This window comes from Lacerta agilis, chromosome 9 (genome assembly GCF_009819535.1).
Source record: "Lacerta agilis isolate rLacAgi1 chromosome 9, rLacAgi1.pri, whole genome shotgun sequence".
NCBI classification, from domain to species: domain Eukaryota; kingdom Metazoa; phylum Chordata; class Lepidosauria; order Squamata; family Lacertidae; genus Lacerta; species Lacerta agilis.
Window position 1 is genome coordinate 68,225,570 of NC_046320.1, and position 22,666 is coordinate 68,248,235.

A 22,666-nucleotide genomic window follows, 5' to 3' on the forward strand; every position below is an offset into this window, starting at 1 on the left:
CACAAAGTTTCCAGGAGGAGAAGCTTCTGGTCCAGGTATTTTAAGGAAAGCCTCCTCTCCCGTATCTGTCTGTGGTAATTGTAAGATCTCTGGTTCGTTGCTCATGAGTAACCAGCCGATTCCGTTGCTTCTTTTAATAGTTTTATTGTGCAAAACTTATTTACAGTGCAGAGCTAACAAATACACGCCTGTATCATCCATCAGCAGAATCTGGGAGTGCCCCTTTCCGGTTTACCCCTCCCCCCCCCCAGCAAAAAAGACGCGGGATGCAGAATCTCCTCCTCTTCCTTGCCCTACGTGGCACCCCTCTGCGCAATTGGGGTGACAGAAGTGGCGTGCCACCCCCTGTGCCCGCAGGGTGCAAGGGCTGTCTCACGTCCCTAGAGCCTTCGCTGCCCATTCCCTGAGAAACCTCCCCTTCCCCGCTTGAGGTCTCATTGCTGCACCACTGGATGAAGAAGTGCTGCTCCTCAGGTGTTGTCGGGGCTCTCAGTAACATCCCAAACCCCTGTCACCCCCACTGCGCTGTGCCGAGTGCAGTTCCCTGACAGTAATTTTCTGAAATGTTCCTCTGGTTGCTTGGAGAGCAAGCATTTCTGTTTGTCGTGCCCTTCTCATTGAAATCTCTCTCCTGAGAGGCTTGCCTGGCACCTACATGGCTTGTCTCCAAATGCCATTTTATTCTCCAAGGTATCTTCTCTCTCACACACATACACACAGCATGGTCCTTTTGGGAAATACGGCTTTTCCTGCTGCTTCCAAGTTCTGTTTCTTAGTGTTCAAAGCCTTCCAGAAAATACGATTGCCAGCCAGGAGTTCTAATTTAGTTGCCATATTCTTAGAGCATTATATCTTCCCTGTCTGAATTTTTATTTCAACTGAATAACTCATCATCTGTTTCTTTACAGGAGGTAGAACTTGAAGAACCTTTATGGGATTCAAATGCCTGATGGATGGATGATGTGCCTACGATAATTAAGGTAAAGAGGAGAATTAATTTAATATTTAAAGCTTTTGCCAAAAATGCAAGACCTGTGCATTTTGTCGTTTTCAACTGTTTGTCTTGTTTTTATCTTTTTACGTCATGTATGGTGTAATCAACTTTTTATTATTAGCTTTTATCCCTTACCTATTTTAAGTCTTGTGTGTTCAGTTTATCTGTATGTTTTATCTTATGTCTGTGACCAAAATAAAATTTGATACTGATACTCTTTTTTTTTTTTTTGCACGTTTCACCCAGATATTTCATCTGGTTATTAATTTTTGAGTGCAAACAAAATGTTGTCTGCTCCATTTCAATAGTATTTGCTTCTGCAAGTGTAGTGGTCTTCCCTTTTAATGTCCTGTACCTTCTGCTGGCTCCACCTGGATGGGGGTGAGCAGGGATGCTAACAGGATTTCTTGGTCCCTGGTACACTATATGTGGGTGGGAGCCCTCTTCAACCCCTCCTCCGCAAACTTGATGTTAATTTAGGCTTCCAGGCCTTCATTGGTTTTTAGACACTGAGCAAAGAGACTATATAATTAGTTTAATCAAAAGGCATACAGGCTTTATCCTCTCCTGGTATGTCCCGGATAGGACCTTAAGGTCCTCAAATAATAATTTTTTGGAGGTCCCGAGCCACAAGGATGCTAGGTTGGCTTCAACTAGGGCCAGGGCCTTCTCAGTACTGGCCCCGACTTGGTGGAATGGTCTGTCACAAGAGACTAGGGCCCTGCGGGATTTGGCATCTTTCCGCAGGGCCTGCAAGACGGAGCTGTTCCACCTGGACTTTGGGTTGGTTTCAGTTTAACCCTGATGTTTCATTCTTTTGGTGTGATTGGTGGGCTACTTAAAAATGAGGCTGCAGTATAAATTAAGTTTTAAATTGTATTTTAATCTGTATTGTAATGAATTTTTTTTTTGTTGTGATTTTATTGGTGTTAGCCGCCCTGAGCCCAGTTTGGCGGGGAAGGGCAGGGTATAAATTATTATTATTATTATTATTATTATTATTATTATTATTATTATTTTCATAGGTTCTTTTTTTAAAAAGCAGGAGTTTGACTACCCTTTGAAGTGATGGAGTTGTTGAAATAAGCTTTCTTCTAGCTATTGGAGTCACCTTGTTGAGTTAACTTGTCCATTAGCTTTCTGTTTGTTCTAGCTGGCAAAATGAATTACCGTACATCAATTTGAATAACATGATTTGGACTGCGAAATTTTGTAGAGGGAAAGGGTCACATACAGATGTCTTCTAACTAACATTTATTACAATTTATTCTGTTCCTGATTGATTGATCATGACGGTATAGTGCTCGTCCTGTAGGCAAAATAGAGCAAATTATGGTTGTTTGCTTTCCTGCCCATTACTTATGTGCTGTTGACTTGATTTTTAAATCAACTTTTAAAAAGTTACGTTTGTGTAGTTTTTTCGTAAGATTAGATTTGCTTGTGGGCAGGAAGTAGCTTCCCTGAATTTTTCACTTGGGAGACCCCATTTCAGAAGATCCGCTCAATTTATTCTTCCAAGCTGCCTCTCTTAAGGGAGAAAAATGTGAAGCTTTCAGTACATTCTCCTGTTTTTAAATGTACATGGACATTTTCTATCCTCTCCGTGTGTGTATACACACTCCCTGTCACACATTCACAAATACCTGGCCATACTGAATCTACCAGTATAGATGGAGTGCATGTTGGAGAGAGGGAGGGAGGAGGAGAGCACACGTGGCCTTCCTAGGACCAGCTGTTCTCTACTAGGGTCTCCCAGGGAGCTCCTTCCTGTGAGTTTCCTTACTTTTTTGGCACTCACTTTAGGCTGATTTTCTCCTGCAAGGGTAATTCAGAGCTTCTCCCCCTCCCAGCCCATTTCCTCAGTTTCAGCCCCAGAGAAATCTGTTATGACACCTGCTTTGCTTATTCCTATTTCCTCTGCTGCAACTCAACTTTATCCACCATTTGCTTCTGAGTGTGGCTGGAAGTAGACAGTTGTGTGTGTGGAAAAGTGGTCAGGTCAAGATTAGTATTACAGTGGATGCTCGGGTTGCGAACGTGATCCATGCAGGAGGCGCGTTCGCAAGCCGCAGCATCCGTAACCCGCAGCGCCGTGTCTGTACAAGTGCAGGTTGTAATTCGGCGCTTCTAGCGAAGCACCGAACCCAGAAGTAACCCATTTTTAATCAAGTTTTGGGCAGTTAAACTGTGCCAAACACCGAACCCCTGAATTAAGTTTATTTTAGCAAGATAGGCCAGCCTGGTAATAGCTATCATCAAGAAAGCTATCCCATCAGGAAAACCATTAAGAAGGCAAGGCTGCACTAAACAGCATAGTGGGTTGTCAGGGGTTTATCCCCGGCTCAGCGCAGGGTGGTGCAAGGGGTCTCAGGATGGTGCAGAGAGCCTCAGCAACACCTGACCAGTAGCACCTCGCCGTCCAGTGGGAGCAGCAGCGAGGCCTCTAATGGGGAGGAGGAGGCTGCTCAAGGAACTGAGTGTCAGGGCCCTGGGGATATCAGAGAGACCCCGCACCCCCCTCGCGCGGAGGGAGACACGCCATTTCCGCCCCCCCCCCAATTGCGCAGAGGGGTCAGACCTAGGGAAAGGAGGCGGGGATTTCGTATTCCGAAACTCTTATGTTGGAGCAAAAACCAGAAGGGGGCATTCCCGGATTCTGAGGAAGGATGAGACAGACATGATTTTTTTAGCTCTTCACTGTAAATAGTTTGCACACTAAAATCCTTAAAAGGAACAGCAGAGTTTGAGTGGTTACTCATGAGCAACAACCTGAGAACCTTACATGGGTGGAGCCCCTCCTCCAGCTGTGTGTTAGTGGGCAGAGACAAAAAGGGTTTAATGGGTGTAGGATGTAGGATTTCAGTTTGAATGAAGTAAGCTGGAGGGAAATTGTTCCACTCTGTTAGACCGGGGGGGGGGGGGGTAGTGCACAAGGCAGGTTGCCTGGGGGGGGCAGTATACAAGGTAGGCTGACTATGACAGGCTGTAGGAGACAGAGAGCATGGCTAATTTCTATTTTGAGCCCAAGATTACTGCCCCTATAGAAGAAGCAAAAGATCTGTTGGGGGTATAATGCTGGGAGCTCCTCTGTCTAGGCTCAGGCTGTATATATGTGTAAATAAACCATATATAATAAAGACGCCATAGTCTCCACTGTGCCTCATTGTCGAAAAGGAACCACAGACCCCAGGTAATCACACCTGAACCCCTGGAATCTCACATCTGTCGGAGATTGGGGTGGCGTGTAACAATATGTTCCACGATACTACAAAATTTCACACCAGCTATCTAGTTGTATATTAAAATCACATAGGCATTGAAGTGACCTGACATAGTACTTCTGTTTCAAACAATATCATTGTGGAGCTGGGTATAAATGATCAGCCAAATGAAGATAACACTATCAATGGGTCTTATCCATGCCTCTGAATACCACTTGTGTTGTTGTTGTTTTTTAACCCAGGGAGTTGGTTTATGTCTTATAGATGCTAAAGGTCCTGCAGGATAACCAGACTTCTTTTCTCTCCCCAGGAAGATGGGGGAATGCAGAATCCAATTTTTTGTGGATTCTGCTGCAGATTTAACATAAGTGCAGGTTAAACTATCTTAAACTTACCTGACTGGAATAAAATATGTAATAATTAATGATGAAAACATTAAAAACACACCCACCCACCCACACAAGCAAGTAGCCCCTGTTTCACCCATAATTGAGAGAGGTAGGAATAAAATTCTGGCTGAGTGGTGTTTATTCACAGCAGCCCTTTTGAACAATTTGTTCACATAGAAAGAGTAGCTAAAACTCTACATTTTCTGTTGGAAATTTAGTGCTGTAGAGTTCTGCAGTAAATGAAGTCAATATTGACTTGCAGGCACATAGGTTCAGTATAATGTTCCTCTTTGGCTTGTTATAAAGTGTTCTCTGCGCCTTTGCCAGATTCAGTTGGCTTTTCCCAAGAGTGCAAGCAGTTATGCCAAATTAAGCAGATTTTGGTCATCATCATTAATTGCCTTTGTCTTCGCTCTTGGGGGACTTCTATTTTAGGAGCTACTAATTTATACCTGGCCTTCACAACTTAAAGGGGAGAGAGGAGAACTGGGGGGGGGGGGGGGTTGACTGCCTGGAAGGCTGGTTGGAGAGCTCTTAAGGAGGAATTTCCCCTCTTAACTGTGTTTCTGTGGAGGAATCTTACATACTTCTGAGTTCCATCTTTCTCTCATGCCCGTTTTTGGCACTTGCCTGGGCTTACTTCTAGCCATGAAATCTGTTCAGAAATTCTGTGCTTAGCCAACTGGTTCACGTTGCCTTGACTTGAGTCTCTACGTCTGTGCAGTTGCTTGCATTCTCAGGCCATTTTCTTGAGCATAGAATCATAGAGTTGTAGAGTTGGAAGGGACCCTGAGGATCATCTAGTCCAACCCCCTGCAATACAGGAATATGCGGCTGTCCCATACAGGGATCGAACCTGCAACCTTGGAATTATCAGAACCAACTGAGCTATCCAGCATGGAAATGCCTTTTCAGTTAGAACTGTATATATTTTATACAAATACTATCTATCTGTATCAATATGCCTACATCTATGTGCTCCTTTAGGATGTTGGGCAGGATAGATATAAAAATAAATTTGCTAGTGCCCCAATCAAGCAAGTTTATTGCTTTCAATTCTGTTTTCTACTTATATAATTTTTAAAGTTTTATTATTACTGAATAGTGCTATCACTATAAAATAAAATATCATTCTGTTCTGATTACAAGGTATTGCAAATTGATCACAGACATACTGGCATTATCTTCAGTTCCAACATTCTACTAATTTTAGTTAATTCACACAAAGATTTGGCTCCCATAATGTATCCCCCTCCTGAATCTGTTTTCCCTTTTCCACGTCATTCAGATGCCTCATAGGTGACAGATTGTGCTGTTGCCGATGCTGCTCTTGTTGCCATGCTGCTAAAAAGTCATTACAATATCTGGTGCAATATTACCTTGCAAACCCATAATACCAGCAAAAATACATTTTATGAAGTGCTGGAAACACAATTTGCCAGTGCTACAATTTATCTTAGAAGGAGTTCCTCTGGCGCATGCTTGGGTGGGAGCAGAATTCTCCCCATTACGAGTTTTCCAGATTGCTGCTTGCTCATAATAGCCATCACAGACATTTGTGTTCACAATGGGAGCTGCTAAGGCAGGGCTTTTCTAGTTGTACCATGTGCCTCGTTCTGCTTTGCTTTGCTCTTAGCTGCCAAGCTTTTATCTTCCCTCTATTGTCAATCAGTTGGCAAGAGTGGCCTCCCTCCCCTAAGCAAACTTGGAGGGGTTGGGGGAGATCATCCCACACTTCCAGGCCATCTTGAATGCCTTTCCAGTTCTGTAATCACGTACAGTCTGAAGGCTTTGTTAATGGGTCAAAGTTGCTATAAGATGGTGAGCAATGCAAACAATGTAAAAAAAAGGCACGTTTTCCTAAAGTGGCTTTTAGTTGTGGGAAGACACAACCATGGGGTGGGGACTCTTCCAGTGACATACTTGAAGAAAATCTGGGTTAATGGGGCAGTAATAGTACCAAAGCTCATATTTTGCTTTGGGCAGTCAAGAGTTTTGTAGATAATCCTGGTGTATATTTAATTCATTCACATTTCTCCATAGAAATCAACTTTTCTATCAGCTCTCACTTCCTCTTACCTTTCTGCCTCTTTTGCTGCCTAATTCAGGGGTCAGCAAACTTTTTCAGCAGGGGGCCAGTCCACTGTCCCTCAGATCTTGTGGGGGGCCAGACTATATTTTGAAAAAAAATATGAACGAATTCCCATGCCCCACAAATAACGCAGAGGTGCATTTTAAATAAAAGCACACATTCTACTCATGTAAAAACACCAGGCAGGCCCCACAAATAACCCAGAGATGCATTTTAAATAAAAGCACACATTCTACTCATGTAAAAACACCAGGCAGGCCCCACAAATAACCCAGAGATGCATTTTAAATAAAAGGACACATTCTACTCATGTAAAAACACGCTGATTCCCGGACCGTCCGTGGGCCGGATTTAGAAGGCGATTGGGCCGCATCCGGCCCCCGGGCCTTAGTTTGGGGACCCATGACCTAATTCTTACTATTACCAGATGTATACTGTATATTCACTTAGCTATTGTCTGGTTATTTTACAAATTACACTAAGCCAGATACTTTTCCTGATTTGGGGGGAATATTGATGTGCATTGTAAAATCACACTTCTAATAAATCCTGTGAGGCAAATGTTGACTAAAAGTGTCCTACCAGCAAGTCTTGGCTAAAATGAAACTTTTCCAAGGTTGTACAGTGGTACCTTGGTTGTCAAATGGCTTGACTCCCAAACAAATCAGCTCCCGAATGCCACTAACCTGGAAGTATGTGTTCCGGTTTGCGAATGTTTTTCGGAAGCCAAATGGCTGACGCAGCTTCCGATTGAGTGCAGGAAGCTCCTGCAACCAATCAAAAGCCACACCTTGGTTTTTGAATGTTTCCGGGAGTCGAACGGACTCCCAGAATGGATTAAGTTTGACAACCAAGGTACCACTGTATTAGATTTGACTTTTTCTGTTCTTTTTTTAGCATTGTGAATATATTTTAGTATGAATGTGTGATTTGGGAGTGCCAGTCTGATGGCCATATCTTCCAGTGATGAAAATGACTGTGATCTGATTATGCAGATCCCCTATAATCATTTCATTGTTACAGTGTTCCCATGTGAATGTTGTCCTCCATTGAAATTGTTGTGATGGATGTATTTGCCAGCCTTGAGACTTCCATCTGTATTCTAACAACTAGTTTCCCAGTAAACAACACATCATTCTTAGATATATGAGAAGGGCCAGAGTTGCTGTTTTATGAGGAAGTTGAGGAGGAAATGGCCCATAGCCCAGTGGTAGAGGATGTGCAAGAAGATCAAACCTATCCATTCTGAAGGAAATCAGCCCTGAGTGCTCACTGGAAGGACAGATCCTGAAGCTGAGGCTCCAATACTCTGGCCACCTCATGAGAAGAGAAGACTCCCTGGAAAAGACCCTGATGCTGGGAAAGATGGAGGGCACAAGGAGAAGGGGACGACAGAGGATGAGATGGTTGGACAATGTTCTCGAAGCTACCAACATGAGTCTGACCAAACTGCGGGAGGCAGTGGAAGACAGGCGTGACTGGCATGCTCTGGTCCATGGGGTCACAAAGAGTTGGACACAACTAAACAACAACAAAAGAGAATGTGCACAGTCCCAGGATCAGTCATTTGCATCAAATGTGTAAAATGTGAAAAAGAGAATAAGGTATCCTTAAAACACTCATCTCTATGCATCAGGTGTGCATTTCTCAGAATTGCTGTCCAGTCACCTTCAGCAATAATATATGTAATGCTGTTTAAGGAAGCCTGTCTCTCATTTGTGTTTTACATGTTTGAGGCAGCTGTTTATACCATAGTGGAATAATATATTTTGAAGAATGCGAAGCTGTTCTTCTGCATCGGAGAGAAGGCAAGGTCTTTTGACCGCACTTCATCTTGTTGAATGTCAAGTATATATACCGGTACATGGATTTGGGGTTCTAATTTGAAGCACCAGTTTTCAGCTCTCCTGTGTATTGAAAAGCACAGCTAGCTGTGGTTGGATAACAAAAAGCATAAACTTTCCGGTAAAGAAACATTCTCCTGTAACTGTTGAAGTTGTGGGTTTCAAAGAGCATAATCTGGGATAAGAAGAGTTAAGCCTGTTGGTAATAGCTCCTTCTCAAACTGGGTCATTTGGCGTTCCCCTCTCCCTCTTCCTTGTACACTTGCTGTGGCATAAAAGGCCCTTTCATGAGTTTTATTGACTCTCTCGTGACTGCCAGACTGCCACAGGCACATTGTGAAGAATAAAGGCCCTCTCCTGATACACATCCCCTGGGCCTGTTCATGCTTGCCTGGCCTCCACTCCCAGTCTGGAATGGAGCGAGCGCAAAAGTACAAAACTATGCTAGATTGATACCCACTTTTAAGCCATTAGAAATAAGTCGTTGCAGGCTGAACGGTGTGGGCAAGAAGTTACCAAGGTTGACTCTCATGGACCCCATCCTTAGGCAGAATGCCTGTGTACCATGGATTAGTTCAAGGTTAAGCACAGTGGCACAGACAAATTGATTCCCAAGAACATCCCAGATGTCTCCATTATTTCTAGTGTAACACTGCACTGCCCTCCTTGGGTCAACGGCAGTAGCCACAGGTTTTGATTCCAGCTGAACAGAGAATCAACCATGCAACACTAAGCCAAGAATTCATGTCCCAGAGTATATGGTCTGAAGGCACACAAGACCACCACTTTGCTGAAGCTATGGAGCTCTGAGTCTGGTCAGGGCCTGGATGAGTGACTCCCCTGGAAACCACATAAAAGCTACCACTTTCAGCTGGTGCATAAATTTTATTAAATAAATAAACAAATGCTACATTGGGTTCCATGATGAAAGAAAGGCTGGATATAAATCTAATAATCTACTACTATATCTTTCTGTAGGAAACATGAAATTTGTAAATGCATTTTTAATAACAAATAAATAAATAAATAAATAAATAAATAAATAAATAAAAGTATTAAGTGAATAAATATGGTAATACTGGAACATGTTCAGAGTTTTAACTTTTTAAGGTTTCACTTAGAAAATGTACGTGTGTGTGTGGTTGTCTTGATTTGCATTTCAGGGCAGGGAGATGTAAACAATTTCCTTTTCTTCCTGCAATGCTTTACAGAGGAAGGCCTTTATCCACAATGCTCTCTGCTGGGCATTTCTCCATCAGTTGCTAAGCAAAATGTTAATGTTATTTAAAAGCCTCACATTTTTCAATGCGTTCAGTAAATGTTTTCCTCTTATTTGATTTATTTGGCTGATTTTCAGCTGTGCATTTTATATGGTTCATTGGTGTATTGTCCTCTTCTACTGTTATCTGACAACTGATATTGGAAGCTGTATTTGATGTTCTGTTATAATTTATTTTTTCAAGTAAATGTTTCCGTCTGCCTCTGTAATTCTGGTTTCCTTTCAGCTGCTCTCTACTGGAGGTCTCAGATTGATAAATTCTTCAGCATGCTCTGGAAACTGATGGAAGATTTAACAGATGTAGCTCTCTGCTTTAGTGGAAAGGTGTTGAGGAAGGTCCTTTCTTGACAAACATGAGTTGAGTTTTACTTTTAGCTGGGGGAGTAGACGGTGTTCTCAGCCTGTATTTTACAGGGTGCATCAACTGACCACTGAAACTGTCTGGTAGGCTGAATCAGAATTGGAAGGAAAATCCTCCTCCAGTTTTAGGCTGGTTACCTTCCCTCATCTCAATAAACATGGCTGGGGAAATGTTTCAAATTCCTACACGCCCGTATAGGTTTTTGAAGCCTACATCAAAGTTAGGCACTCTGCAGCGGTGATGACTACAACTGGTTGTTTAAAAGGTAAACTGACATTCCTCATCAGTGGGAATTCCACAAGAGATTCCAGACACCACATTGTCCACAGCAATGGCACTCTTTCCCATGATTTATTGCACAGCTGGAGTTCTGGAAAGAAACCTGTGAGATCTTGCCATAACCTTCACTGAGGCTAGACTTCAAAAGATTGTTCAAACTAGCCATGGTTAAGTCTTGCTATTTATCCCTCTATTTTTAATATACTTAGATCCTGCTCTTCTTTGGAAAACTCTGAGCTGCCTCCTTGCGCTCCTGGTGGCCTCCCATCCCAAGCATTCACTACGTTCCTACCTGCTTTGACTCAACACTCATGAAGCTTTCGATGCACCCAGCTGCGTGTTTTATGAATACTGTATATGCCTCTAGGAACATTAACACAGTTCTTTCTTCTTTTAAAATAGTGATTAGAAAACTCAGGTAGTGCAGATCTGTAAATGGATATTAGCTGCTGTAGTTCTATCACAGTGTTATGTACACACAATGCATAGTTAAATTATGGAATACCCTCCCACAGGATGATGACTACCAACTTGGATAGCTTTAAAAGAGAATTATGGCTTGCCAATCGGAAGGTTGGCGGTTTGAATCTCCGCGATGGGGTGAGCTCCCTTTGCTCGGTCCCAGCTCCTGCCAACCTAGCAGTTCGAAAGCACGCCAAAAGTGCAAGTCGATAAATAGATACCGCTCCGGCGGGAAGGTAAACGGTGTTTCCATGCACTGCTCTGGTTTCGCCAGAAGTGGCTTAGTCATGCTGGCCACATGACATGGAAAAACTGTCGGGGGACAAATGTGGGCTCCCTCAGCCAGTAAAGCAAGATGAGTGCCGCAAACCCAGATTCGTTCGTGACTGGACTTAACTTTCAGGGGTCCTTTACCTTAACTTTTTAAAGGTAAAGCTAGATAGGATGACTATGCTCTGCCTCCACTGTGAGAGGCAGTATCCCCCTGTTATACCACTTATTGGGAACCCCCTGTTATATCACTTATTGGAAACCACATGTTGGGAGAGGATCGTTGTACTCAGGCCCAGCTTCTGGGCTTCCTCTAAAAGCAGGATGCTGGGCTAGATATGCTCTTGGTTTGTTCGGGAGAGCTTTTCTTTATTTTTTATAAAAGATTTATATACCACATTTTCATAAGAAATATACCAGAGTGGTATACAGCATAAAAATGTAACAGAGCAATAATAACATTGGTAAAAACATCAGTAATATGTCAATGAAAAGTGGTTGTTTAAAATAAAAATAATGAATGGCACATGGGCATAAATGTACCAGTCGGGGCCAGGTGCTTGGGGATGGCTGTCTTCTTCAGCCTCCATTGTGCAAAACCCAGTGTAGTGAATGTATCTTGGATAAAATTTGGCTGCTCTTCTCTTAAAAACTGGACTGCTAATAGGTTATAAGTCCACTGGGAAGGAACTTGCTCTGGCAAGTGTGGTGCAGTGTTGACTCTAAATACACAAGTGTATCTGATGACATGTGGGCAGCAGACCTGAGCTTGAGTTCTGGAACCACTGAAAGGTTTAGAGGGCAGCCAAGAGAATGCGAAATGCACCGGTGGATAACCCTACATAAGAGAGATAGCAGTTGGTTGGTTGGCATCCATCTGTCTCTGGAGACCATGGAGGAGTGCGCCTGTGGGGAGTGAAGTCAAGCTGTTGGAAGGTTACAGCACTTGCTGTGGCTGTTGAGACCGATACAGGAGAGACATGTTTTGTTTCATCTGGGGCAGTTGAAGGTGTTTGGTTGCGCAGCTGCAGATGCTCCATGGTGTTTCTTCTCTCTGCGCTCCTCCCAGAGGTTATTCCTCCTCTCATCACTGCTGTGGGTGCATGACCTGACTGTCTCCAGGCATTGCGGCCATCTGCAAGGGATTCTCACAATCAGGGTTGATGTTGCCAGCCTTCATATCACATCTGCATATATCTTTGTGACACAGATTTGGTCTGGGCTTGGTGCCTGAAGCCAGCTCCCCATAGAGCAGATCCTTAGGGGTCCTGCCATCAGTAGCTAGTGGTAATAATGCAAGTCGTTACTCCAGCGGGTGTAACAACATGGGTAGTGCTGTGGGTTAAACCACAGAGCCTTGGGCTTGCTGATCAGAAGGTCGGCGGTTCGAATCCCCGCGACGGGGTGAGCTCCTGTTGCTCGGTCCCAGCTCCTGCCCACCTAGCAGTTCGAAAGCATGTCAAATTGCAAGCAGATAAATAGGTACCGCTCTGGCAGGAAGGTAAACGACGTTTCCGTGCGCTACTCTGGTTTGCCAGAAGCAGCTTTGTCATGCTGGCCACATGACCCGGAAGCTGTACGCTGGCTCCCTCAGCCAGTAACGCGAGATGAGCGCCGCAACCCCAGAGTCGGGCACGACTGGACCTAATGGTCAGGGGTCCCCTTACCTTTACCTTACTCCAGCTGCTTTGAACCTAGTGATTTAAGATAGCCATAGCACTCAATTGAAAAGTCTACTCCTGTGAGGGAAGGGGGGGCATTTTAATATCTGGAGCTGTCCCTTTAATCTCCACCTGTGTTCTATATCCTAAAACTTCCTGAACTTTTAACCTGGCTGGTTTTTAGCCTGGCTCTGTTCCTGAACTTGCTAACTCATTAAGTGTTTGACGTCTGGTTTTTCTGATGAGAGCTGGAACTGCTCCATTGTGCATTCAGAACCCTGCTGGAAGTGACAGTGGCTTGTTCCAGGTGTCTGCCTTGTGTGCTGTTATCTGGAGAGAAGCGCCTGGGGCCAAGTGCTGGTACTCGTTCCCTTCTGATCATGCCATCTCATACATGCACTGAATTATGCCACTTCCAAGCTGGACCGGAATCTGCTGCTTCTAGCAGCCCTTGGCATACCTACCTTCTTTTGCTAGCTTCACATTCTGCTGGTTTCCAGTCCCTCCCTTTAAGTCTGCAGCAGACATTATTTCTATTAATCAGTACTCTCTGAGCAGGTCAGAGCCAAAATTCCCAGTTGTAAACACCATCATGAAACTACTGATTAAGGGAGGAAGTTCTGTGGTTATGAATTATGGGCAGTAGCTTTCCCAAGCACAGTTGCCTTTCGTTTACGTCAACGCATAGGTTTGCAGAAATCACTGTCAAGTGTTGACATCTGATTACGAGGGTTGATTCTCACTGAAAACCTGGCTGTAGCATCTTATATACACAACTAAAAATGTCTCTTTATGTGTTGGCTTGTAGGTGGCTAACCTTTTCTGGGCCAAACATCTTACATCATTTTGGGTATGACTTTTTCTGTAAAAATGGGTCTGGTTTTTTTATTTTTAAAAATAAATCTTGGAGGGGGGGGCTACAAAAGACTTTTTTGGACTCAGAGCACCACAGCAGGGGATCCTTCATCATCATCATCATCATCATCATTTATTTATACCCTGCCCTTCCCAGTTTGGAAACCTGGTCTCAGGGCAGCTAACAACAAATTTTAAACACTTAATTGTAATACAACATAAAAGCAGCATAAAATACAGTATAAAAGCATGAATAACAATAAAATTCCAATTTCAAAAATCAAATTTGGGGGAAAACCATCCAATAAACATTATATAGTTGCCAGGGCTAGCTGGCTAAATTAGTCCTACTTGGGCCAGCAAGGAGGCCAGGGGAGAATTAGTTGTGGGGTCCCAGAGCGGGTAATTTTCTTAAAAAGGGGAGGGGTAAGAGAAGGGAAATAAAAGATCAAGCTGAGTTCAAATTAAAGGCCAGGTGGAATAGCTCTGTCTTACAGCCCCGGAGGAAGGAGGTTAAGTCCTGTAGGGCCCTAGTCTCGTGGGACAGAGCATTCCACCAGGTTGGATCGATCACTGAAAATGCCCTGGCCCTGGTGGAGGATAGTCTGACTTCCTTAGGTCCTGGAACAATTATGGTTGTTCATAGACCCTGAAGTCCTCTGCACGCCATACCAGGAGAGGCAGTCCCGCAAATACGAGGGGTGTGTTTGTGTCATTACACACACACAAACAAATTTCCACCCCCATCGTTCTGCCCGGACACTGAGGTCCAGTGCCAAGGGCTTTCTGGCAGTTCCCTCACTACGAGAAGCCAAGTTACAGGGAACCAGGCAGAGGGCCTCATCGATAGTGGCACCCACCCTGTGGAACGCCCTCCCACCAGATGTCAAAGAGAAAAACAACTACCAGACTTTTAGAAGGCATCTGAAAGCAGCCCTGGGTAGGGAGGCTTTTAATGTTTAATAGATTATTGCATTTTAATGTTCTGTGGGAAGCCGCCCAGAGTGGCTGGGGAAACCCAGCCAGATGGGCGGGATATAAATAAATAAATTATTATTATTATTATTATTATTATTATTATTATTATTATTATTATTTTGAATATATGAAAGAAATCCACAAAAATGAGAAGTTAGAACATAAAAATAAAACAGTAATAATTATTTATAAATTTGCCTGGTCTGTCCACATAATTATGTTTGTTCGTTGTTGTTCAGTCGTTCAGTCGTGTCCGACTCTTCGTGACCCCATGGACCAGAGCACGCCAGGCACGCCTATCCTTCACTGCCTCCCACAGTTTGATCTTCTTGCAGTCCATGGGACTCTCAAGAGTCTCCTCCAGCACCATAATTCAAATGCATCAATTCTTCGGCGATGAGTCTTCTTTATGGTCCAGCTCTCACTTCCATACATTACTACTGGGAAAACCATAGCTTTAACTATACAGACCTTTGTTGGCAAGGTGATGTCTCTGCTTTTTAAGATGCTGTCTAGGTTTGTCATTGCTTTCCTCTCAAGAAGCAGGTGTCTTTTAATTTCGTGGCTGCTGTCACCATCTGCAGTGATGTGCCATTTATGCCTTCTTTTCCCATACCCTATGGAATGAAGAACTGTCTCTATTATCTGTTCCACAAGAATGCATAGTCGACTCCATATGTTTAACTTAGGTGATTTCAATTGTACGCTCTTAACAGCCAAATGGCCAGTTGAAACCGCGCAAATTAAATACGCAGAAGGCAGTGATCTTAAAAGCTCTTCTTGTGCAGGGTTTTCCTGGCGCGGAAAGAGCTTTTAAGCTTTTCTGCCTTGCTTAGGAGGTAAGACCTGTTTGGTGCACCACCAATGGAAGGTAAGATTGCTTGTGGTTTCAATGGGTTGTTTTGACTATACACAATATCAGCCTTGTGTGCTATCCCAGGAACATAACACCCACGCAAGATGCGAGTCGGCTGCATAGTGTTCGTTCTTTTGGTTCTTCTGTTCCAATGTAAACTGAATAAAATTAAACCTTCCTGAGTAGAACACACCCTATTTTATTTGGTCCCTATGCAAACAAGCCTTTTGTGTCAGATTATCTGACATACGTAGGAACCAAACCTTCTTGTACCAGGTTTCTACTGTGACTCCTTCAAGATGTTTCCAAAAGTGAGCAGCCACCGTTCTCTTTGCCATAAGCAGGAAGTTAAAATGGACAAATGGTGGGGGATCTTGGGGACCCACCAAAAACGCATGTGAGGGCTAGATACAGCCCACAGCCAAACAAGCCATTACAGAGGTTGCCTTCACAAAATTAAAGCACAACACAATCTGACCTCTTTTCATTCCCTTGGATACAACCTCATGTGTGTCTTCCGAAAGGCAAATGAGGCCAGCATATAGCCTACTGGCTTCCTTTCGGATTCTGTGCTGGTCACATACTAGATCAATTCTTAGTGTCCTATCTAGAATTCTTTAGAAGCAGAATATCTATTATGTATGTACCTTAATGTTAGTTTGTGTAAATGACAATCCAATAACATGTGGTCCATGTGTTCTTTTTGTTATTATGTTATATTCATGGTGTCACTGTTGAAAAACCAATAAAATGCATGTATCCCACTTTGCCCTTGCAGATATTTATATGATTTAGCAGTGTACACATATTAAACGCTATAAAAATTAAATATTTTCCCTACAACTCTTACTCTGTAATTTTACTGATGGCAAATCAGTAAAATATGTAGAGAGTATCTCTGGGTCAAAGGGTGTGTAGGGAAGAAATTAAGAAAGTTAAAGGATAATAAAGGAATTTTTCTTAACACATTTAAGTCCTGGTGGTTCTTTCTAGATGGGTTCTTAAGTCCTTAGTTAAAAGTCCCCCTCTCTACTCCATCTTAAAAGTTGGCTCCAAGCACGTTGTGTCTTAGATAAAGAATCCAGAAGAAAAAGGAATTCCTCTCATGTTTTCCTAGGCCAGAAAGGAAGTTCTCTGGCACACAAAGATCCTTTCTTTAAAGGAAAGCTTGTGCCTTCAATCTTCCAGCTCTGCCTTCTTAAGAGAAAGGGGGGAAAGTTTACTGGAAGAGGGAGGGACCAACTCACGTTGGACACAAGCCAGCCCCTGTCAGCCACAGTTAGCGGGGTGAAAAGGCTTGTGTAAACCAATCAGAGGGAATGATGTCATTCTAAGCTCTGCTTACACATCCTTGTAGTTTCATTTGCCTCGATGTCAAGCATCCTTTTAACCATTTATGCTTGTTAATCTCTCATAAGAATGAAAAGCGTGGCGGGAAATCAGGAGGCATTCCTGATCACAAAGAATTCTATATGGACTGTACATCCAAACAAACCTTTAGGACCCGTAAACACATAAGGAAGGGGGCACGGGGGACAAACATGCCAACTCCACCACCCCTGTTGTTTTCAAACTTATTTCCGTGAAGATGGGGTTGCTTCCCCCACATGTGTTTACTGTTACCTCTTTGGAACACCTGAAGAGAGAGGGGGCTGAGGAAGAGTGGAGATGGAAATGGGTGCAGCAGAATACAATGGAGAAGCAGGAAAGATGGGAACGCAGGTGGGACTTTGCTATGTACGTGAGCCTTGAGAGGGAATGTCTGTTTGCTGACACAAACAAGCAGCATAACTGAAGGCATAGAGGTAGGATACTGTTACAGGCCACCCCAATCTCTGAGCAGTGTGAAATTCCAGGGCTTTTTTTGGCACTTAACCAGTCACTTGTTTCCTTTGGAGTGAGTCACAGCTGGGGCTATGGTGTCTTTATGATACACGGTTTTATTCACACACACATATACAACCTGAGCGTAGAATTGAAGGGGGGGTACACGTCTTTTTTGCTGCTGTGGTACCGGGGTGAATCCGGTGTTTTGCCCAGTAGCACGGTAGCAAAAGATACATCTTCAAGAGAAGATGCAGTCCAAGAGAAGACAGCTTCTGCCATAAGCACAGCAGCAACCTAGCCAAACAGGCAGCCAGCATTGCCCTGAGCCTTGGCTTCAAACAGCAGCCAGCATGGTTGCAGGCATAGGCAACCTTCGGCTCTCCAGATGTTTTGGCCTACAACTCCCATGATCCCTAGCTAACAGGACCAGTGGTCAGGGATGATGGGAATTGTAGTCTGAAACATCTGGATAGCCGAAGGTTGCCTATGCCTGGTTCAGAGCTTCTTTGTAGCAGCCTGCTCCAGTCAGCCTACCTGGCTTCTGTGCCCCTCCGTCCTTCCAAAAACCCTTGCCAAAACTTGACCTCCCCTTCTGCTTGCATCATCGCACAATGTAACCCTGGCAACCTCCCCCTCTGTGCCCAGCAGTGTCTTCTGTTTTGTTAATGACTTGCTTTGATGGGTTAATAACTGCCCATTTCAGCCTTTGTTTCTTAATGGTTCATTTCCCCACTAGCCATGTCAAGCTGGCATGGCTTGTTACCCAGCAGTGTTTGGCACTGTTTTAGTCAAACCTTTATCAATTCTGGGACGCAGGTGGCACTGTGGGTTAAACCACTGAGCCTAGGGCTTGCTGATCAGAAGGTTGGCGGTTCTTATCCCGCAACGGGGTGAGCTCCCATTGCTCGGTCCCAGCCCCTGCCAGCCTAGCAGTTCGAAAGCAGGTGGGAAGGTAAACGGCGTTTCCGTGCGCTGCTCTGGTTCACCAGAAGCAGCTTAGTCATGCTGGCCACATGACCTGGAAGCTGTACGCCGGCTCCCTTGGCCAGTAACGCGAGATGAGCGCTGCAACCCCAGAGTCGGACATGACTGGACCTAATGGTCAGGGGTCCCTTTCCCTTTCCCTTATCAATTCACTTTTAACAAGTTCAGGAATTATGGGTGACTTGCAGCCACAGACTCTGTTCCCCCAAACCTGTAGCGATACAGATGACTCCCATAGGTCAGCAGTTATTTCAGACTGTCCACCCTCAAGGAACCCTTTCCACTTCTTCTTGTTTCCCGAGGAATACCAGTGTGTTCTGGGACTTTTTTTGCACCAGCTAAGTTAATGCAAAACCTTTGCATGCCATGTTGTGTTTGTGCATTGCAGGAAAGATAGGAAGCTTGACATTCCCTCCCACCCCGAAATTCTCACTGAGAAACTCCTAATAAGTTGTTGAGCACCAGAATACAGTTTGAAAACCGCTGCTGTAGGTATTAAGGCTGAAACAAGACTTCTGAAAACCACTGCTGTAGGTATTAAGGCTGAAACAAGACTTCTGATGCTGCACTTCTCCAGTTTATTTGAATTACATAGCAAAGTCCGGCTTTTGATGATAAGTATTCTGTCTAATTGGTGACCTTAACATTATGTGCTGTTTCCTTCAGTAGGTAAGAGTGCTGATTGATTCCGTTGATGTTAATAGCAGATCCTCTGGCTGTCAGCCGGTAATTGAATAGTTACTTTGGGTTCCACAGAGGGTTCCCATGGGTTTGGTACATTACTTTGTGCTTTTTATGGCTTTCTAAAAGGCACCCTGTTTAAAGTGGTGCTGGGCATTTTAACCTCTTTCTCATCATATGATGTTTTTTCATTTCCTCCCAGTTTCAATGGGCAGCATTGTCCAAACCTGCCTTGTTTTCTGTTTTTGTCCATTTCTCCTCCTCTCCCCCGAACTGCTACTGTAAGCCGCGGTTCCAGTCCTGAAAGGGAGAAAGTTCTTGGAGATTTTGAATGAGTGTGTCTTTGTCATCTGAGGAACAGTCTAATCATTCCATAAACACTGACACTGCTGCCCTTCTCCAAGCAGAGAGGCAGGCTTTAGAAAAGAGCCTTGAAGTTTTCTCCCATGGAAACCTCAGCGTGCTCAGAATACTGTGCTTCTCAAGCTATCTGATTGCTGGACGGGCAATTTACACACACACACACACACACACACACACACACACACTATGCCAGGCACCAGTACCATATTTGGTTGCTGAAGTGCCCCATCCAGCCTGGGCTGTGGGGTTGCTCGGATCCAGCAGCTGATGGTTCATTGACTGGCACTGGTCCATGGGCCACCATGTTGAGTAGCTCTGATCTAAGACATATATCTCTTCCAGGCAACTGTACTCCTTCAATTGGGCACTTCCAATAGTGTTTTGGTTCACCACTGCTATGGTCTGTTGATTCAGAATTGAAGGGGGGGGGGCAAATGCAAACACAAAAGCTGAAAGGGACTGGGTCTAACCAGGCTTTAGAGCAGTGTCACAGAGGTTAATAATAATAATAATAATTTTATTTACACTCCACCCATCTGATTGGGTTTCCCCAGCCACTCTGGGTGGCTTACAGCATATAAAAACTAGTTGCAGATACATAAAATCTGAAAGGGACTGGGTCTAACCAGGCTTTAGAGCAGTGTCACAGAGGATAATAATAATAATAATAATAATAATAATAATAAATAATTTTATTTACACCCCACCCATCTGAGTGGGTTTCCCCAGCCACTCTGGGTGGCTTACAGCATATAAAAACTAGTTACAGGAAGGTAGCGTGTTGGTCTGCCATAGTCAAAACAAAATGAGACCAACTAAGTTTGTTATTGGTATGAGCTTTCGTGTGCATGCGCATCTGAAGAAGTGTGCATGCACACGAAAGCTCATACCAATAACAAACTTAGTTGGTCTCTAAAGTGCTACTGGAAGGAATTGGCATATATGAAAACATAGTAAAAAGAAATATAATTGTTATATTTAATTATTTCATTTATGAATCTCTTCCCATTAGACATCCAAAAACAATTTACAGTGGGTGGAATTCAACGTTGTTTTATGGTGAGTGTCCCATCAGCACAAGCATTGTAGCTTGGCAGGCAGAACAATCACCCTCCTTCGCCACACACAAAGATTTTGGGACTTCTCCTGACACCCCAGGCTAATTTTGGGGGAGACACAGGGGGAGAGGAGTGAAGCCTCCGCACAGGGCTTGTGCCAACTGGATTTGTTAGGTGAATCCCACCCAATATAATAAAAGCATTTATACAAACAGTTAAATATATACAAACAGTTGCATATATAAAACATTTCTAAAAACACACTATATGTATAAAAACAGCTTGAAACAGCTACAGCACGTGTATAAAAATAATTCAAATCCAGTACAGCTACCAACTGGTTAGCAGTTGAGCACAGAGAGGAATTGATGGGGACTCTGATTATCAAAGAGTACCAAACTAACCTCAATCTTCAAATCATTGCTTGCAGAAAAACTCATCTATGAGGCTAATTACATGCTATTGGTATCCTGCACTGCCATGTACCGGTAATCCATACGCCACATATTTCACTTTAGGTGCTACTCACTTTCTGCCTATGTTTAGAATGCATCAATATCTGTACACATATTTTGTGGTTCCTTCAAGTCCACTCATCTTTAAAAAATGAATTTAGAAATAGTACTGTGCACCAGCAAAAATATAACTCTATGATTCTCTGATTTTGCGAGACAGGAGAGAATGAATACCTTCTTTAATACAGAGTGATTTGACATCCCAAGTCAAGTTCTAGGTTCATTCAGTATTCAGAGTAGAATAATCTTATAAATCATTTGTGTGAGAGCAGGCAGTCTGTGGGAAGTGATCGTACCCTACCCTCAAGTGTTCAGCCCCGTGGATCCTGGTTTACTGCTCCTTTCTGTATCGTGCTCTTGGTTTTATTTATTTTTATTAAAATCAATTTATCTCTCACTTGACAGAAGACCTATTAGTAGTTTAACAAGGAGACATCTAAAACATTCATTAAAAATACTGATAAAAGCAACATTAAAACATTAAAAACAAGCTAACATAAAATCTTTATGACCAGCAATTCAATGATACATAATAAAGTTACATATTAACATTGCTTGTCTTGGTAGGCTGAAACCAATTAACCAACTTTTAGGGGTCGAAGACCCTTTCCCCCCCAAAAGTATATTTGAGGGGCCTGGGCCCACCCAAAGTTGATATGCATTGCCATTCAAATAGTGTGTGTGCACCACATCATGTGATCAATAATGCAGGGTGGGGCTTACCTGCCCCCCCTCCATATTCAAGTTGGCACCCCTGGCTGAAAACAATGGGAACTGGGGTCAGCTTTGCCACTAGTCAAATCTTAGAATACCATTAAAAGGCAGCAAATTATCCATTATTTGGTTTGGTTTATCAATTATATTCCTAGCATCCCTAGGTGTCCCATATGGATCTTGTAGCTCAAATATTAAAATTGTTTTGCTTTTGGGCCACCTGTGACTTGACCTGATCTTATTATTGATTTCCCAGTATCATCATAGCAGTTATGTTTTACACACACACACACACACACACACACACACACACATATATATATAGAGAGAGAGAGAGAGAGAGAGAGAGAGTTGCTGTGGCAACAAAACTGAGATTACCTAGGCACTGGTGTTCATTGCTGAGTTAAATGTAAACTTCCTCCCATTATGCAGACATTTTCAGGATAGATCTGTAGAGCCGCAATTAAGCATCATTTGACCTAAAAGCAAATGTCTTCTAATATGAGCAATCATTTGTATTTGCAGTTTGCAAAATGAGCACGGTGTTTTTATTTTAAAAGCTGTTATTTAAAACGTTCATAAGCATGTTGGGGACCACCCATTTGGGTTGGGGAGGAAGTATACCATGGCAAAGAGTGACATTTTATTCTTCTTTTCCCTGTGATTTTCTTTTGACTGAAGTGCGGAATCTTGGACCTTAAACTGCTGAGGGACCTTGCCTTGTGCTTACCGGTAGTCTTTCCTTTTCTTTATGGCTTCAGGGCTGTGGATGGTTTGGTGGGCTTGCTGCCTTTCCTTGGGATCCAAAACCATTGTCAGTGGTCCGTATCAGCATCAAAGTACAGTGAGTGAGGTTCAGGGTGAGCTGCCATGATGTGGCAGTGTTTAAGGACCTTCCTTCCCCATCCATATTGGGGAAGATATGAAGGTTTTAGAATGGGGTAGTAGACATGGTGCCTTTCAGATGTTGTTGAACTGCAACT

The 22,666-nt window shown here is 43.4% G+C and overlaps 1 protein-coding gene across 2 annotated transcripts in view; it reads left to right on the top strand.

The window, feature by feature from the left end:
* Positions 1 to 905: 905 nt before the first annotated feature.
* PTPRA (protein tyrosine phosphatase receptor type A) overlaps positions 906 to 22,666 on the top strand; it is a 78,743-nt gene continuing 56,982 nt past the window's right edge. For both annotated transcript variants that reach the window (XM_033160995.1, XM_033160996.1), the window contains exon 1: positions 906 to 980. In XM_033160995.1, coding sequence (XP_033016886.1) covers positions 954 to 980 — 27 coding nt within the window. In that variant the 5' untranslated portion in view covers positions 906 to 953. The remainder of the gene's footprint in view (positions 981 to 22,666) is intronic.